Source organism: Panthera tigris, chromosome B4 (assembly GCF_018350195.1).
Source record: "Panthera tigris isolate Pti1 chromosome B4, P.tigris_Pti1_mat1.1, whole genome shotgun sequence".
Classification (NCBI taxonomy): Eukaryota; Metazoa; Chordata; class Mammalia; order Carnivora; family Felidae; genus Panthera; species Panthera tigris.
In genome coordinates, this window is record NC_056666.1 from 79,615,136 (window position 1) to 79,634,705 (window position 19,570).

Sequence of the window (19,570 nt, forward strand, 5' to 3'; positions counted from 1 at the left end):
CAAAAGTGCAATGCAATTCAGATGCTAACTACCCAGAGGGAGCACATACTCCACAGGCTTAAGGCCAAGTCCCCAGCAAGACTGCCCTCACTTCAGATGCCAGCTGTAAGTTCAGGGGTCCCCAGGAGACCTGTACTTCCAGGCCACAGGTCAGTACACTTCTGGGGGTGTCTGGGTGGCTCAGTCGGTTAAGTGTCAGACTTTAGCTCAGGTCCTGGTCTCACGGTTCTCAAGTTCGAGCCCCGCATCGGGCTCACTGCTGTCAGTGCGGAGCCCACTTTGGATCCTCTGTCCCCCTCTCTCTGCCCCCCGCCCCCGCTGACTCTCACAAATAAACATTAAAAAAAAAAAAAAGTACACTTCTAACTGGCTACAAATTCAGGGGTTCCCATGACCCCCTCAGGTTCAAATAATTCATTAGAATGACTCACAGAACTCGGGAAAGCACTTGCTTATAACAAGTTTTATTATACAGGATACGAATTAGGACCAGCCAAGTGAACAGATATATAAGGCAAGGTCTGAGTGAGTCACAAACACAGCTTCTATGTACTTTCCCCACAGAATCAGGACACATCACCCTGCTGTTGCATCCATGTGTTCACCAGCCAGGGAGCTCACCAAAACCTGTGTCCTGAGTTTTCCTTAGGGTCTCATTACATAGGTATTATCTTTTTTTTTTTTTTTAATGTTTATTTATTTTTGAGAGAGAGACAGAATGAGAGTAGGTTAGGGGCAGAGACAGACGGAGACAGAATCCAAAGCAGGCTCCAGGCTCCGAGCTGTCAGCACAGAGCCCAACGTGGGGCTTGACCTCACGAGCTGTGAGATCATGACCTGAGCCAAAGTCGGATGCTCAACCCACTGAGCCACCCAGGCGCCCTTCCGGAGATATTATCAATCGAAATCATGGACCGTTTGGTTAAATTCAATCTCCAGCCCTCACTCCAACCTCCCCCCACCCAGGTCAGGCTGGTATCACCTAGCTCATAGCTAGGTGATAATCAAACCCTCTAATCAAATCAGGCAGATCAAATGGTTGGCCTTTCTGGCACAGTCAGCCCTCATCCAGAGTCAATTTCCGCATAGCCTCTGGTGTGGTTGAGGGGCACTCCATGAATAACAAAGACACTCTTATTACTTGGGAAATTCCAAGGACTGAGAGACTCCCTCCCAAGACCCAAGGACAACAGCCAAATTCTTTAGTATACCAAAAAAAAAGTCTTTATTATACAAAAACCTCACGTTTCTTAAAGTTTATTTTATATGTATATTTTTTCAGTAATCTCTACACCTCACATGGGACTCCAACTCACAACCCCGCGATCATGAGTCACATGGTCCTCTGACCGAGCCAGCCAGGTTCCCCTATAGTAAAAATCTTATTAATTTTGAAAGCCGGAGATGCCCTGTCCCAGGAGATGGGAGTCCAACCAGTGTGTTCGTCATTAAGATGGCCTCAAGACCCATCCTATTCCCAAACTGACTCACCTTCCCAGTCCTCCTAAAGGGGCATGCCAGCCAGCAGACAGAAGAGATGAGTTAGGTGGAGATACCGTGCTCCCATTCACCCACTCACTGCCTGCTCCCCCGGGGCCCTGAGTAGCAGACGAACCCCTGACAGAGACCCTTAAGCTCTGGTGAGGCAATCAGAGACCTGTTTACATCTCTTCCCAGATACCCATGAGAACCCTTTGCAAACAGTGAAGAGGTAAGAGAAGGGAAAATCTAAACCACCACTTTGGACTCATATGCAGGAGGGAAAAAATAAAAAAAGGACCACACAAAAGGGTTTAGGAGCTTTTCATGCTTAGACTAAAAATCACAGGCTGGGGGTTTCATGAAGTGACTGGTCCATCTCTGGCAGGGCAAGAATCTGCCCCTCACCCAGCAAGGTCTGCAGAGCGCGGGAGCTCCCGCTGTAGTGTGATATAGCGATGCCCCACCCAAGAGGCAAGAAATCGAGATTAACAAGCACCCACCTGCCTGGCACTACGCAAGCCACTTTCAAGTGTTCCCTCACTTAATCCCCACACCAACCGCATGAGTTAGGGATCCTCGTTTTACAGATGAGGATCCTGAGGCTTGGAGAGGTTCGCTGATTTGCCCAAAGCCGTAAAGTCTCAAAGCCGAGATGAAAATCCGGGTCTTCTGGTCCTTCCCCACTCTGCCACACTGAATTCTTTCTCTGACCCAGCCTCAGTCTCCCGTGGGGAAGTTTCCTCTTAACATCCATGCCTCTCGCTTTGTCCTGGTCCCTGTGAGGAAAAGGCTCAGCTTGAAGGAAGCTGTTCTATGAGGACAGGTGGGGATCCTGGCAGGATCTTTTCTCTAACACAGCAAACACGACCTCAGAAGTCACTCTCAGCTGACCAGAGGCTCCCAAGGGAACACTGAGGTAGAGCAGTTTGCAGATGGCAGGTCTCTGTGGAGTTGGTTACCACACGACCAGAGGCAGTGCTGGAAGGAAGGTGAAGGAAGCAGCAAGCCAGAGTAGTGTCAAAACTGCCACACCAGGTCCCAGCAACCAGGGAGGGAGCCCGGGAAGACTCTGTTGCTCCGGTCCAGGAAGCACGTGGCTTGCCCCAGAATGACTTGGGGACCTTGAACGTGTCCCGTGCCGGGCCACGTGGGCACTTATTTCATTAGCAGCGGCAGCAGCCCCAGCTCATTCAGTCTCTCCTTGGCCACAGCCTCCCAGCCCCTGTTGGCTTGAGGGCTACGAGGTGAGGGGTGCAGGAGCCCCTCCACCCGGACCACAGGCATCAGGCCTGCCAGAGCCCGCCGTGCCCGCTGCTCTGCCAGCCGCCCCACTCCCACCACCAGCTGCACCCCCAGCAGCTGCACCTGCCGGCGGAGGGACGCGTCACAGGCCCCAAGAAGCTGTTCTCGCTGCTCGGCAGGTAGCTCCGCGGGAGTGACGTTGCGCCCACTGGGGGTCAGGAAGAGCAGAGGACACAGATTGTGGACAAAACAGTGACGGAAGAAGACTTCAGGCTGTCCACACAGTTTCCGGAAAAGGCCCCAGAACCGGGCACCGCTCACCTCTGACTGAGGGCACTCCAGTCCCAGCACTGGTCGCTTAGGGTGCTCTTGGGGAGGGGTCAACACATGCCCCCCGATGCCCAACCAGTCCCGGACTACGTTCACTTCCCCAAAGGGCACCTGCCGGGAGGGAGAGAGACATGGGGGTTTCGTTCCGGAGACCTGATGCCTGGGTTCTGGGTCAGCTGACCCCTTTCCACCCTGCATGGGGACCCAGTCTGGACACCCCACCCCCACCCCCTTCACCCAAAGACTCAAGACAAAGATTCTGGCCCTAAGGTTTGATCCTGCTTATCTTTCTCCAACTTCTCATTGTGGACTGCAGTCCAGAAGAATCTGTTTGTTTGCTTCTATCCCCACCTGCCTTTGGGACCACATGCAAAGACTATATGGGAATATCTGGTCCTACACAGGATATGATGGGTAGTACTGGGGACAGACAGATGGTCTGAGACAGAAAGCTGCCAGGGGTAGAGGAGGCCCAAGGACAGGACTGACCACTGCTCTCTGGGCGCCCTCTCAGCCCCAAGCCTCAGGTTGTCATTTCCATCGATCATCATTGATCACCTTTCATCCCCCAGTTGGGGTCAATAAAAGCGATTGAGCCTCCTGCCCTGAAGCCTCTTCCCCTCCCCCATCTGCCAAGCACCCCCACTGAGGGGCATTCACTCATCCTGAGGTCTGAAAGGAAAGCAGGCAGGCCCCAGAGCCGGCTCTGTTTTCAATTTCTCCTCAGCTAAGAAACAGAAGCAGGCCGGCTGGATGCCCTGCGTCTCCTCCATACCCACCCCTGTCGACCAGTCTCCCCTGAGGACCCAGTAGTCCTGGTCCCTCTCCCGACCCCAACCATGCTCTAGGGAAAGAGGAGATCCGGCAAGGTAAGGGTTAGATGGAGCTAGCGGAAGGAAGGGCTCGCAGAGGCAATTAGTGGACAGCTCACAGGGGAAACGGAACTACCATTAATGTGCTTGGTTAACTACAGGCAGCAAGGCCAGGAGAGCGTCTGAAACCACAGGAGCCAGCATGTGTCCTGGGAGGGGACGAGGGGGCCGTACCCACACATGTGCACAGCCAGGCCCACGCTCCTCCCCCCACAGCACACACGACCAAACATCCACCCTGGAGCCTCCCACTCCACCCGCCAGGGGAAGCCAAGCCCTTTACCCCAGTCTGGGCCATGCCAAAGGGTCCTGGGTTCATGCCCAGGAACAGCACTTCCTTGGGGCCCTGGCAGTAGCGGATCACATAGCTACGGTGTGGCTCCCACGCATACTCCACAGGATTGTAGATGATGCCCACGGGCTCTGAGAACCGCAGCTGGCTCAGTTCAGAGCTGAGCCGAAGCTCCTCCTCCAGGAAGCCTTCAGCCAAGTTTTGAGGGCAAGGCTGGGGCTCCATTAGGGCACTTGCAGGTTCATGGAGGGGCCCCAGTGGATAAGCCTGGGGCAAAGCCATGTCACTGCCACCTGGAAAAGAGATGAACAGAAGCTTCATCAGCCCTCAGCCCTAGAGTGAGAGGGATCCAGACTGGCCAGGGCTGCCCTTTCCTGGGCTCAGAAGAGACTGTCAGTCGTCCCCCACCCCCTAGGGTTGACTGAGTTCATCTCAGTTCTTGGTAGTGATGGGTCCTTCCTCTCCCCGCTTCAAGTATACTTCTTCTCCATATGTTACCTGGTTAGACTAAGCCATCGTACCCCACTCCAAACCTCCTTTCCATCAGGCATAGGTCTTGAGTCACTAGTTCCTAGGCCATGCCAGACACATGGTAGGTGTTCAGCATATATTTACTGGTGGCAAACTTCCAGCGCCTCTAATGTCACCCTTAATAAAACAAGCGCAGCCAGGATGGGCTGTGTCCTGAAAACCAATGTGCTGAAGAATGAAATGCAGGTGCACAGCCAGAGCCCGGAGACTAATTACAGGAGGCTAATTACAATCGCTTCCAGGTGGTGAGCAATTGCTCTGTGCCAGGTACACCTCATTGGTCCCCCTAACAACCCCATGAGGGGACTATTATTGCTCCCATGTTACAGGTGAGAAGACTGAGGCTTAGTAAGGCCAAGTAACTGGCCCAGGGTCATGCGGTTAACAAGTAATGAAGCTGAAATCTGCACCCAATCTGTCTGGCTCAAGGCTACGCTCTTAACCACCCATCTCATCTTGCCTGAGACGGTTCAGTCAGCCACCCTGCTCATCCAACAACCCCCCCGCCCCAAACCCAGCCCAGCTTCTTGCCCACAGTCAAGAATTCTCAGTGGTGAGTAGGATGATTACCAGGCTCAGAATAGACTCTTACAACCATGTAACCATGGCCAGAGCCTCAGGTTTTCTCATCCAAATACTAAGAATAATAATATCCACTCAATAATAGTAACATAAGGGACGTGGGGATGGGGGGTGGGGAGGAAGTGGAGCAGAGGAGAAAGGGGGAAGATGGGGGTGAGGAGGCCGAGGGAGCACTCCGGCAAGTTCTACAGCCTACAAAGGCAATTTTTCCCAATCTTCCTTCTCACAATTCCCCCGCAAACCCAGGGTTCCAGCCTGACCATTCCACTCACGCTTTCAAAATGCCTTTCCTACCCCAACTCCCAAAACTCTGCACACGCCATTTCTTCAAACCCGACCAGACACACTCTTTGAATCAACCAGGACTGTGACCCCTCTGCCTCTCCACACATCCAAATCGTACCCCCGCCTGCAAGATGCAGCTCCAGAGATCACACTGGTCCCTTCCCACCTCAGGACACTGTGGCATTTGCCGTGGCTTCCCAGTCCCACCCTACACATGAGAAGGTCTGGTGTGAGACCTGGGAATCTGTATTTTAAACCAACTTCCTAGGGTGCCCTGTTCAGTTTCCCTCTATACCTTCAAGATCCTAGCTTTTATTAGGTAATCAACAAATACCTGCTCAGCTCTGTCCATTCTATCTTTTCCAATCCTGTTTAAAACTACCTTCTACCTCGGAGTCTTTCCCGATGAACTCTCCATTTCTACAGCCTGAGTTCACTCAAGGTTCAGCTGTCCACTTGGCATTCTGCTTATTTCTGAGGGCTTGCCAGGCTCTGGACGTTTCCAACCTGTTTGGGCCTCCCATAGGGCAGGGGTCAGGGTTCTTCTCCCTCTCAACCTCTTCTCCCAGAAGGGACCTCAGGGGCTGACTGAACAGCCTGATCCATCTGACCTCAGCCTAGGGGAGCAGAAGAGAAAAAAAAGTCAGGGCCAAACTTAGACAATCTTTCCCCAGACTGATCTCAGAAGTCTTTAACTGCTCTGTGCAGATGGCTAACCAGGGCCAACTGGGCTCAAACAAAAGCCCAGAAGGGAACTGTGGAGAACTCAAATGTCTTGAGGGGCCCCTGCTCGGCATCTCCTCATGTAGTGCCAATGTTAGTGGACTGGCTGTTCCAGCTCTGGGATCTCTCTCTTCTTCCACTGAGCCTACCTTTGACCTTTAGAGACCTGTGCTGGGGATAGCAAGGCTGAGGGGTATGAAAAAGAGTGACAAGACTTTGTTTTCAGCGTTCCAGTTTCAGAGCCTAACCTGATAACAAGAACCACAGTCTGAGTGTCAACTGAATCCATTTTTAGCCTAGTTTTATCTCTAAGTTTCTCTTACGCAAGCCATTTAACTCTCCTCCCTATGAAATCACATATTCCATCCGACCTACCTATCAAAAGCTGTTAACTCATTTATTTTTTCCAATATTTATGAGTCTCTTACATGAAAGGCACTGTGGTCATCTCTTGAAGAAATAATAAATAAGAAAATGGAGGCCACGTTCAGAAAAACATAAAACAATTTTCATACACTGTCACTTGAGCTTTATTGTCCTAAACAAAGCACTACGAGAACCCAAAGGTGGAACTTGGAAGTCCTATCCAAAGTCACCAAGAACCAAAGACTTAAGAAACGTAGATACATTATAAATTACAGCGTCGTATTAGGTGCAAAGGCCGCGGAGGGTGATCCAGCAATGTCTGGCCATCTAGGTTCTCTGACACTAAATCCAGGAAGTGGAAGAAGGAATCCTAGACACTATCCACTCCCCTATCCCTTGGGGGCACTCCAAAGAGTCGACAGGGACAATCAGCAATCCTTAAACGAAAAGCAGCAGTAGTAGGTCATGGACTTAAAAACACCACTTTATCCCTCCTACTGGTTCTGAGACGGCCGCCAGCTAGGGGTCCGTAAGAAACCTCCGCGTCCGCCCTAGGGCTCCGCCCGACGGGAAAGCCACGTCTCCGCAGGCCCTCAGGGAGGTTCCGTGGACTCGACTCTCCCTGCGCCGGGGCAAGCCCCAAACGGAGCAAGGGTCCCTCAAACACACACATTCTGACTCCCCGCTCGACACCGCCTCGCAACCCTGAGAGCCCCAAGCCGGCCCCCCAGCACCCCAGGTCCCCGGGTCCCGACTTCCTCACCTGGTTCAGCTCTCCATCCGGTTTCCGGTTCCCTTCCCCGCCCCCGGGCGCGGAGGACAGAGGGAATTGTAGTCTACTTTGCTTAGGGAAGGAGATTGGCGTAGCGGCGGCAACTTCCGCCGGAAGTACTCAAATCCCCGGAAGGCGTGCTAAGTTAGCCCTAAGTGACTCTGGGGGTTGTAGTTTATTCCTTACATCAGAGCAAAATCAAGAAGGCTTTAGGAGAGACCAGGCTCATTAAGGACCTCAGAGGTCCTGGCCGCTAGCCCTCAAGGGCAGCACCCTTCCAAAAGTTCATTGACAAGACTTTTCCCAACAGGACTGCGAATCAAGGAGCTTCAACCATTCCCCAATCTCGAAGCTCACCTGAGGGTATTAAATGAAAAAAGACCATTTCTAGTCCTCCTGCTGCCCAAGGGATAAGAGATCTCTTCTTTGCAGCCCTCAAAGGACAGTATCTAGAACATCCAAGGAGGCACTTCTGGAATCTGCTAACAACTTTATTCTTATTTATTTATTTATTTATTTATTTTGCTGACAACTCTTTAGTAGTGGCTTTGAGACACTTACATTTCCCATTACTGCCCAAGCCTGTGTTTCCATGGCTTTCCCATTTGATTTCTCTCTCTCCTCTGCTGTGCAGTCTACCCAGCCCTATAATCTCCCATCCTTCCAAATCCTTCCCCTCAAATACTCTGTCCAGGACACCTTCCCTGACCAATCCTAACCCCATGGCTGCACCTAACAGTCCATTCCCTCCCACCTCCCCAACCCAAAACAATGTCCAGAGCTGTCCCGTTCCTAATTTTGTTCTTGTCCCCCACCTGGGTATATTTCTGTGTCCTGACTCTAAGATTTTCATTACACGGGGAAGCCCCATAAGGCTAACTATCTTCTAAATCCCTCCCACCCCCTACCCCCTGCACCCCTCAGCACAGCCATGACTGAGATCAAGAAGAAGCAAGGTCTCCTTACAGGTGGTAAAGAAGGAGACCAGTGAACCCCAGGACAGGAAAAGGAGAGAGAACAAGGATGCTACCCCCTTCCCAACCCTCCCCTGCTCTCCTACAAACAGACAAAAACTTAATTGGGTGCGGCATGAGCTTCAGGGAACTGTGAGCAGCAACCCTCTGACACCAAAGGTGAAAAACCACCCCACCTTTGCAAGACTTTGGAAATAAAGTTAATCATCCACCTCACAGTCTGTTATTCCCTGAGCTTACATTTGTATCAGATTCTTTCCCTGCTTGTCCTTGCCTCTCTCTGCCTATGTAAATGTCTCTCTATCCCTACTCTCTTGATACTTCTCTGTATCTATGTGTCTCGGTCTTCCTCTGTGTACATCTATCCCCATGCCTCTGCTTCTTTCTCTGGAATGACTGAAATAAGAGTATCCGGAGCTTCTAGAACCAACTGCCCCCTCAGGCTCCTCTCTCTTCATAGATCTATGCGTTTGTATGTCTCTGAACCAAAATTATGGGGGCGGGGTGGGGGAACCACACTGTGTTGTCATCTTATTGCTTAAAAATGCTAGGAGCCTCACCATCCTTTGGACAACCCTCCTGCCCCACCCCATCCCTTTGCCACTTGGTTGCGAGCTGCTTCCAGTGTATCATCATGGTGGCCCCTCCACATTCCAAGGCCACTCCTGGTAAGAAAGTAATGAGTAAAATGAGTGACAAGCAAACAGAGATACCCCCAGGACCCCCACTCCCAATGTCAACTTCCAGAAAGACTTAGAGGACTGTTTCTGTCCCTGTAAGCCCATTTACACCAGGAGCCCAAAGATAGGGAGTCCCAACATAGGCAGAAACTGAGTCTGAGGCAACCCCACAGTGAGTTCTTGTAGCTGACCCCGCAGGGCTCTGGGAGCCTTCTCTGTCTCTAGACCATGCTACTCTTCCCCACCTGGTGGGTCCTTCTCAGGGAAGATGGAGGTGAGGAACTCTCCTGAAGTGGGGGTGCTTAGTAACAGAGACAGAGAGATTTTCAAAAGGTTAAGCCTAAGAGATGAAACTTGGGCTGGGGTGGGGGCTGCCAACCTGTCTTGCCTATGTCCTAGTCTCCTGGCCCTCTGGGAAGTCTCCAAAGCCTGGCCGACTGTGATTTATGGTTAGAACTTACCTAGCAGGAGCAGGAGCAGACCTGTAGCCTGGACAGAGCCTGGAGAGTTGGGCCACTCCTTAGGGTCCAGCCAGGCTTGGGGCAGGGCCCTCTGCTGCCCAGCAGGCTGCTCCTGGAGCCAGAGCCCAGGCAGGAAGGGGTTAACGGGAGGGCTTGTTTTCCTTTGGTTTCCTGGAGCTGCCGAGGCTGTGTTGGGCCACGAGCGCCATCTATCGGCCTCTGGTGGTCCTAGCTCTGACTCTCCGCTCATTGGCTTCTAGGCGGATCTTTTAGCCCTTCTTCCCCTGCCTCCATGCTTCCAGAGTAGAGGGGGGTTGCCTAGCTGCGCGGCTCCAGTGTAGAAAATAGGTATCAGGGATTGGAAGAGGTGAGGGCCGCGTTTCCCCCTCCCCAAGTACCAGATGTCACCCTTGGTAACTCCTGCCACCTCTGCCCTAGGGGACCTCAACGGGCTTCTGGTGTTTGACTTTCAGCCTAGCCATATCCTCCAGCTCCTCCACACTAGGGGGTTTCCCTCTCTCAGCCCAATAAACATTAAAAAAAAAAAAAAGCCTTGGAGGGGTGCCTGGGTGGCTCAGTTGGTTAAACATCCAACTCTTGATTTCAGCTCAGGTCACGATCTCGCGGCTGTTGAGTTTGAACCCCACAGCCATCTTGGCACTGACGGTGCAGAGCCTACTTGGGATTCTCTCTCCCCCCTGTCCCCCTACCCCTCTTGCTCTCTCTCTCTCTCTCTCTCTCTCAAAATAAATAAAACTTAACAAAAATAAAATAAAAAGCGTTGGAGAGGAGAGGTGGCATAGCAGAGGCCTTCAGAGTGTGGTCTCAGGACTAGGACTGCCTGGATTTGGATCCCAGCTTTGCCACTTACTGACCTTGGGCAAGATGCTTCTCCGTGCCTCAGTTAGCTCAGTTGTAAAATCGGATAGTCATTGTAATCCATCTTTTCTTTGGTGATAATTAAATGACTTCATTACAGGGGTGCCTGGGTGGCTCGGTCGGTTGAGCGTCCGACTTCAGCTCGGGTCATGATCTCACAGTTCGTGAGTTCGAGCCCCGCATCCGGCTGTGTGCTGATGGCTCAGAGCCTGGAGCCTGCTTCACATTCTGGGTCTCCCTCTCTCTCTCTGCTTCTCCCCTGCTCACACTCTGTCTCTCAAAAATAAATAAAGATTTTTTTTTAATTAAAAAAAAAAATGACTTCATTACATAGGTGCTTAGTACCGTGGCTAGCACAGAATAGTGCTCTAGAAAGGTTAGTTATTGTTGTTGCGACTGTGTGTTCGGGTCTCAGGCAGATGCTAGTCGGACAACCCAAGATCCAGGCCACAGAGCCATATCAGACGCACAAGCACAGAGGTCAAGACTGGGCAACGCATCCCTGGAGATTTCCACAGAGACAGTGACCCATATGGGCTAGGTGTGGGGGCCGGAAGTTCGGGATTGCAAGGGAAGTTCTCCAAGATCATCAGGAAATTGGATGAGAGGGTCAGAGAAAGAAAGAACTTGAGATAAAGATGTAGGAAGGAAAAGCACTAAAAAAAAAAAGGTATTAGCAGGCCCTTCAAAGGACCTTGAATAAGGGAGGGGAGAGAACTCCCTGGCGTGTGGGGTGAGCAAGGGCCACGGCATCCCAAAAACATGTCCTCCTTGGTACAGGCACAAAAGTCTCAAGGTTGACCAGGCTTCCCAGTCCTCCAAAAATATATCATATCGAAGGCCCATGCCAGCTCTGTGGGGACTTAACGTTCAGTGTTTTCCCCCAACCTTGTGGGGAGGTGACTCACAAAGGGAGAACGCTCTCTTGTCCCGCTCTCCCCTCCCTCCCAGAATGGGAGAACTGGAGAAGCCTGGCCGTGGACACATCCATTGCTTTGTTAACAGGTTCACCCTGTTCCCGTGTCTTCTATCGCTCTGCCTTCCTCTACCTTACTGGCAAATGGGTACAGAGGCTACTTCTCCAAGGGGTGAGATAAGGGGCAGAGTGACATGCTCCCAGAGAAGACAGAAATGCAGAGCCAGTGGGGTTCCTGGTCCAGCCTCACCACCCCCCACCCCCACCTCAGCCCCAAGGCAGCACAGACCAGCTTTACGGATTGATGGTCACTTAACCGAAGGCAGGTGACAGCTTCCAGGTCTCTCCAACTCAGGTGTTCTCCTTCTCCTGGGGCCCGGACGCCGGGGTCCCCAGGAGAGGAGCAGGACAGGCTGGATGGGCTGATTTGCATCGCTTACTTGGGAAGCAATTATCGGAGGAGCTGTCAGCTCAGCGTGGCTCTCTCTTCACTAATCGGATTTTCACCGGAGCCCGGGGCTGGGGGGTGCTAAGTAATTTGGCTTGATGCGGTGGTGGGAGGTGTCGGGGCCGGGAGGCCGGGCAATCCGTCTGAGTGGTGTTCGAGTTGTCCGGAGCAATTATCCTGAGGGGACCACACAGATCTCAGATGGACGGCCAGCCAAGGGGACTGGACTGGTCCCCAAATCCTGCAGCACAACTTGTGGCAGAGTGGGAGGAGCCTCTCCCGCAGGGTGAGCCAAGTTAAGCCACTGAGAAGAGTCTAGATGAGTCTGTGAGAGGGGAGCCACCTAGCCAAGTAGGAAGGAGGCCCAACATACCACCTTCTGGCCTACCCGCCACCCGGCCCTGCCCTACCCTGCACCGCCAAGGAACCAGCAGCCGAGCAGGGACTTGACCGAGGAGGAGCCTACCAAGCCCTGCTTCCCTCCCTGCAGTGCTCCCAGGCCACGCTGTCCCTGCCCTTGTCACTGCCTCTGTCACTTGCCTTCTCTTGTCTCCACAGCCCTTTTGAACCTGTCCCCGCTGCCCTACTCCGTATCTCCCCAAGTTCACAATGGACGGCTGACCCCTTTCTCTGCCTCTGCCCTCCATTTCACACCTTTCAGAACGGCGATAAGGATGATGACAGTAGCGAACCTTTCCTGAGTTTTTCTTCTACACCAGACACCGCCCTAAGTACTTTACACGGGCTCCTCGTAGTAACACGGCAAGGGCCGTACTCTATATCCCCGCTTACTGACGAGGACACTGCTGCTGACTGAACTTCTTGAAGGAGGGACCACATCTGGTCTTTGCATCCTAAGGTACCAGGACAGCTCTGGTCCGTGTCTGATGCCCAAGAAACGTCTGTTGACCGAATCGACGATCCAATGAGTGATTTACCCTCTTCGCTACTCCTGGCTGGTCTCCAGGTGACATCCACATCCCCGGTTTGGCCTCCCCACCCTCTCATATCCTGACGCCCCTGTCATCTCAGCCTGACCTTCCTCACGCCTCTCCACACACTCTATCCCATGACACATTGGAAAGCTTTGCTGATTCATCCTCTACTGTCTTTGCACAGTGACCCATCTTGTCCCCTTCGCCTGGAACATTCTTCCCTCCCCATCTCTGGCACTGAATACATTCTACTCACTCCCCTTGGAAGCATTCTCTGATCCTCCCTTTGCTTGCGCATCCCCGGGAAGCCTTGTCACCAACTCTTAAATGTTTCACTTATTGCTAACCTACCTTACAGCCCCTGCTCGATTGTTTTGAGAGGTCGGCAATCATTCCCCTCTCTCCTGGGCACAAGCCCACTGCCTTGTACCTATTAGGTGCTCAATAAATATTTGTTGAAAACAGAAAAATATCTGCTGTGCATTTTTGTTTATCTCATTCAGAGATGCCCTTACGGCGGGTTGAAGGAACACTCAACTTTGGGGGAAACTTGGGAGTTGGGGGTTTGGCAATGGCCGACGGTAACTACCAGCTGTATGTCCTTGGGCTGATCATTTCATTCTTCCCCTGGAAGAGAGGATGACAAAACTGACTGTAAAGGATCCACAGCACATCCTGGTCTTATCTGCTCAGAGTCTGTCTCCAAAGTTGTGGAGATCTGTCTCTCTCCATGTTTCTGCCTCACTACTGAGCCTCTGCCTCTCTGACAGCCACCATCTCAGGCATAGCCCAGGAGTCCTACCACCCAGCCCCCTCACTGTCACTAGGCCTGTCATTTTTTTCCTGATGCTACCATTCCCGGGAGGTGGCCCCATCCTTCTGCCGAGAGCCCAGAGGACCAGCCTCACCTTGGCTTCCTCACCCCCTTAGCAAGTGAGACCTTGAGTTCTCCCTCTGAAAATATTAATAATAAAGAAACGAGGCACTGGGCATGCAACTGGATGCAAATTGGCCCCAATTCTCAGTCCAAGAAACGGAATGCCTGAGCTATGGACCCAGAGAAATCCTGTGCTCATTTGCATGCTATTTGCATTATATTTACATGTGATCAATTTCATGTTCAAATGCACAACCCTCCCCCCACCCAGTTGTTCTCCCCCGGGGTCCCCCCTCAGCCTCTGATCCCCATCATTCCCCCCCCCAGCCCCTACCCCACTTCCCCTAGCTCCTGCCACAACCCCCTTCATCCTTTTCCTTCTTCCTGCCAAGGTCCCCAATGCCCCCTCCCAGCTCCCTCCGGTACCAGCAAGGACCCACTTGCCCAACACCCGGAATAGATTCCTGGGGTCTTACCCTTCAGTTCAGGAGGGGCATCCCTGCCTGCCCCCTCCCGCCCCGAGCCGGGCGGGCGCAGCAGACAGCAAGCGCGTCTCTCAGCAAATCCCAGCCCCATTCAGCCTGGTGATTAATGGCGCTGCCCTCCCCATGAACCTGCCTTTAATACTGAGGAAGTTATGAAACCGCTATACATCAGCAGCTCCGGCCCCGCTGCCCCCACCCGCCTCCTCCTCTCCTCCACCCCCCACCCTCCAGCTCCCTCTTCAAAATCTCATTTGGGCTCCTGCCGCCTGGGCCCAGCCCTCCGCTGGCCTTTGCTGGGGGGAGGGGGTGTCTGCCCCTGCTGCCATCCCTGGTAAGGACCCACATCTCATTTTCCCTTCCTCTCTCCCCCCTGCTCCGCCCTCTCTCCCTCCCCCCCCCCCCCATGGCTGCATCTCCGGACCCATTTAGAATTGCTGACATTTTATCTGCATTACATACATCACTCCGTCCCCAGCAGCCATCTCTCATGGATTGGGGGGGGGGGGAAGGGCGGGGTGGTCCTGAGCTTGGGAAGATGGTGGGAAATAGGGTGAAGGTGGGGAGATAGATAGCACTTCCTCCACACCCCTTTCCCTTCAGGGCCTCCCCCAGCCACCTAGGAGGTTATACAGCTGAGACCCCCCACTCCCCGGGTAGGTGGTGGCAGAGATTGGTACCTTGGACTTCTCATGCAAGTCCCTGCTACCTTACGACATTAAAAGACATTTAGACTACATGGACCCAGGAAGGTCATATTGGCCATCACCTTTCCTTCCGTGGGGCTCTTCCATGGGAGATTATGAACATGGTTGCTAAATCGTTTTTGCTCATCTGTTCTCACATTTCCTACACCCCTCTTTTTGGAAGTCCCTCTGAATATCTAACCACTGTGCCTCATGCTGCAGCCATTATTTTCTTCTTGTTTTGTCCTCAGAAGGTCGAAAAGCAGTGTCGGCTCTCCAGTGAATTATAGACCCTTTGTTCCAATGCCTGAGTAATCATAAATATGGCCAACTACCCACACTCCTGATTCTTATAAGTATGAGAGGAGACACAAGATGGGGCCATCCCGGAAAGGAGGAAACTGAGGCCCAGCTTCAGGAGGAAGAAAAGTGAGAACCTGTCCAAGACCAGGAGGCCAGGACCCAGGGGTCCCACGGTCCCAACGAGCAGTTTTGTCTCCCTGGGGAGGTGGACAGGGCAGAAGGCAACAACAGACAGACAGGTCGGGGCCGACAGACAGACAGCAGAGAGGGGGGAAAGGAGAGGCTGGGAGAGAGACAGGCAAACAAAGAGACAAACAAACAAAGAGCCAGACAGACAAAGGGACCGTCAGCCAGGGACAGGCAGACAGGCGAGAGGAAGCTGACAGGGGACTGCTGCGGCATGTTCCAGGCTGGACACAGAGAAGCGCTCTCTCTGTCTGTCCCTGCCAGTCAGGGTCTCTGCCAGAATGTGTCTTTCGGGATCTCTGGGGCTTTTTGTTCACTGGGTCCACAACTATCATTTCCTGGGAATTTTTGTTCTCTTGAGGCCTCTCCATGCCGTGTCCCTGTCCCTTCAGTTTCCCTCTCTGTGGTCTCATCCCAGCGACCCCAGTCTGGGGCCATCTCTCTGACCTGCCCGTCATGTACCCTCTCAGGGAGACCAGACACTTCCTGTGGGTTTGGGGAGGCTCCCACAGGAACCCGGCCGATCCTCCAGGGATGGACAGGAGGGGCAAGGCCTCCAGCTCTGGGGACAGCTCCTGGGCCTGCAGAACCGAAAGGGCAGTATAGAACCGTGTCCCCATATCTGGCCAGGCTTATCCAATGCGGCAGGAGGAGCTCCAGCAGGAAGGGGAAGGACCCTCTGCTCCCCCCACCCTCCCGCTAGCTCAGCCCCAGACAAAACAGACCTCAGGCAGGGGTATAGCGGGGAGTGGCTGATTTACATGGTGTTTGCATCTCATTTGCATGCCCCTGATTCCCAGTCATCCCACAGACCTTGTCCCTCCAATTCCAGGCTCTCTGGAGCTCAGTCTGGCCCCCGGGAGGGTTGGGGGCAGAGAGAGGGTGGGTGGGAGCGAGGGTGGGGTCCACACACTGGTGCCAGTGAGTCTGTCATACATCTCCCACCAGCACAAGACACTTCCCTGCCCTGCCAAGGGACACCGTCTTTCCTCCCTTACAGACAGCATTTCGGTACCCGGCACCAGCCACACACTATCCTCCAGACATGATTTTCGCTGTCCTCCCTCTGACCTTGTCCCCACGTTTCCCCCAGCTTTCCCCTCCTCTGTTTAGTTCAACATTAGCCATTCTTTAAGGTCAGGCCCCAAGCCCTCCTCTTCCATGAAGATTTCCTTGGTCACACAGTCCAGAGTGATCATAAAACTACAGTTCTCAGTACTGGAAGGCACCCCAGGAAGCCACACCGTTTTGCCTTACCTGTCTTCAGGTAACTGATGCATCACTATCCCCATTTTATAGATGAGGCTACTGAGGCCCGGGATCTGTTAAGTAACTTTCCCAGGGCAGTATGGTCAGCAAGGAGGGAGAAAATGAGAACTCTTCTGAATGTCTCCATTCTACCCTCTCCTTGTCATTCATTTGGCCCTGAGCAATGCCCTGTTCTGCACCCCTCTTGCTGTCCGGTGAGCTAACCATTAGATACTGTTGCTTACCCTCTTCTGGGCTGGGATTGTAGTCTCCCACAAGCTCCCTGGGATCCAGCCACACCAAATCACTGGAAGTTCCCTGAATTCTCCTCGCCCTTCCTCAGCAACGTGCTTTTACCAATTGTGGCCCCTCTAACAGGACTGCCTTTCTTCCCACCACCTAATGAACTGGAAAAACTCCAGCTCATCCCTCAAAACCCAGCTGAGCTGTTGCCTCCTCCATGAAGGCTTCCCTGACGTTCCTCTGAGCTCCCCCCCCCCCCAACACCACCACACACACACCATATTTAAGCCTGGCATGCTGTACTTGTCACATTGCTACTGACAGCCCCGCCCCCCTCCCTAACCACAAGCCTTTCAGGGACTTGTCCTACTCGGCTCTTTTGCCAAAGCATACATTGTTTCATTGGACCAGATTTCATTACCACATTCTTTCTCCAAGGCAGGCCCACGGAACAGAGGCATCAACCTGTTGGGGAGGTCAAACAGAAGGACCAAGAGGTGGGCGCCGTATGTAAAAGGAGAAGTCCCAGAAGATTGTCCAAGGGCTCAGGATGTGTCCTTCTGGCTTTTCTAAAAGCTAATCAAATGATTGAACGGAGAGAAGAAGGTAGAGGAACAGAGGAATATAGCTGAAGGGGAAGTGGGGAAGAAGGAAGACAGGGAGAAGAAAACAAGGAATGAAAGACGTGGGGTGAGGGGCAGAAGGAAGAAGGGTCAGAGAAGGCCGGTGAGGAAAGAGGGAGGGGCGAGAAGGAGGGAGCCGACACTCCTGCCCCTATTTTCCTGTCTGGGAAATGGGCACATCTCTCCTTCTCCGAGAACAAGTGAGGCTGGGGAGAGGGCAAAGGACAGAAACACCTGCTGTGCTGTGTGCCCCGAGGCCCCTAACACCCCCTACCTCACAAAACTCACCTGAGAGGCAGGATTTACTCCCACCCTACAGATGTGAGGGACCCAGGCAGAGAGGTAGGTACTCCATTTGCCTCCAGGAGGCGGGGTCTGACTCCAAAACCCTTCTCTTCCCACAGCCCCAGGGCCCTTTCAGCATTATGGACAGGAGAGAGAGAGAGAGAGAGAGAGAGAGAGAGAGAACATTTCACATCACACTTGAAAGTCAAGATGCAGAGGAGAGAGGGGGGACCAGTCATCTCCCCACCCCGTGGAAGGGTATGAGGTTGTGGTGTCACTTCCCACTTCCGGGAGAGCCCCCCTGCATCGACTCAGTCTTTGCCTAAGAGGCTGGTGATACTCAGTCTAAAAATCTAACGACTTAACAGGGGCTCTGAAGACACACGTAAGAGGAGGCAGAAAACTGCCCCTCCTCCTTCCCTCCGCCGGTGATCACCAAGCCAGCGGAGGGAGTGGGTCAGGTGTTTTCCTCTGAAAGACCCCACACAGATCTCTTCCTTGTCCCCAGAACCCAAAGGCCCAGAAACGTCCATGGTCCTCTGAGGCTCGGAGACGCACAGTGGCAGGTAACCGTACCCAGCCCTCCTCTCTTCTCGGATCCCCACCAGGGAAGTGCAGGTAGGACTGTGGATTACCAGGGACTCTCCCAACCCCACAGAACCGGAGCCTCACCGCAGGTGAACAGGCAACTGCCTTGTGTACAGCCCCTTTCAGAAGCTCTCTGTCAGAAAGTCCTTCCTAATGTCTAGCTTACATCTTTCCTGCTGCTGTCTATCCAGTCCTTAGCTATGATGTCAGGGCAGAATCTGAGCTCTCATGGTCAGAGAATGGGGAAGAGAATAAATATTTTACTTCAAGCCTGGGGGGTAAGGAGTGATCATGCACACACACACACACACACACACACACACACAAAAGAATTTTTTTAAGTGGCTAACTGAGCCCAGTCTCTTCCCCCCCTAGTAGCAGTGGAAATGGAAGGTAGACAGATGGAAAGACTTCCAGACAGAGAAAAGGGGTACTTCCAGAATAGGACTATGAAGGGCAAAGGCGACATCCCTCTCTGATGGCCTCCCAGCCTGGCAGAGACCCTTCCTCAGTGGTACTTGAAAGAGGATGGCCAACACTTCCAGAAAAGCTCAGTGTTCAGGGGCTGCTGGGAACCCTTGCAGCTCCAGCTGAGGGGAAAAAAGAAAAACCTGGTCCCGGAGCCCCCTTGTGGCCATGCGGAGACAGGACAGGCAGCTCGGCGTCCGGATGCCCAGCCTTCAGAGCCAGGGAGCAGGGGTGGGGGAGCACCGACCCAGTGAGGGGCAAACCCTGGTGCCCCACCTTCTGAGAAAGGCCCAGTCTGCAGCCCTGAGCTCATCACACCCAATGGCTAACCCCGGGACGATGGGGCCTCTGCAGCTCCCAGGCAAGGGTTGACCCAAAACCACACGGGGACACCCAGGCATGCCCACATCCCCAGACAGGGCCCCTCACACCCCTGGCTCCACAGAGAGGATGACCCCCAGCAGACTCTCTGTGATGGGGGATGGCTGGAGCGGACCGTGAGACCAGTGGGGTCTTGAGGAACCCATGACCACCAAGCCCTCCCCCAACGTCCATGAAGAGGTCAGGTACAGAGTCACCCCATAGGGACTTGGGGGGGGGTGTGAAGAAGAGGAACTAGGGAGAAGAAGAGGGTCATAAACCTGGACAGAGACCAGGCTTCCTCCCGGACCCACAGCCCCCTTCCAGGACTGCTCCCTTTGGCTATTTGGAAGTTCTTCCAGGCATCTAACCTCAATCCTTCCAGCTGGGACTGGAGAGGCTGGCTCCATTATTCTGGCTCTTTGCCTTGGTCATAAACCAAACAATTCTG

General features: G+C 53.2%; 1 protein-coding gene across 7 annotated transcripts; it reads right to left on the bottom strand.

Moving 5' to 3' along the window:
- Positions 1–832: 832 nt before the first annotated feature.
- Positions 833–7,534, bottom strand: SMUG1 (single-strand-selective monofunctional uracil-DNA glycosylase 1). Of its 7 annotated transcripts, none has more exons than XM_042992433.1 (4): positions 7,469–7,521; positions 5,951–6,233; positions 4,210–4,511; positions 833–3,165 (listed from the first exon to the last, which is right to left on the bottom strand). In XM_042992433.1, exons 3-4 carry the CDS (start codon positions 4,498–4,500, stop codon positions 2,638–2,640), a joined length of 819 nt encoding a protein of 272 aa, XP_042848367.1. In that variant the 5' UTR covers positions 4,501–4,511; positions 5,951–6,233; positions 7,469–7,521; the 3' UTR covers positions 833–2,637. The 7 variants fall into 7 exon arrangements, with proteins under 7 accessions (XP_042848367.1, XP_042848369.1, XP_042848372.1 ...); XM_042992435.1 differs by lacking the exon at positions 7,469–7,521 and adding an exon at positions 6,967–7,426; XM_042992438.1 differs by lacking the exon at positions 5,951–6,233 and having other exon boundaries at positions 7,469–7,534.
- Between the last annotated feature and the right edge of the window lie 12,036 nt (positions 7,535–19,570).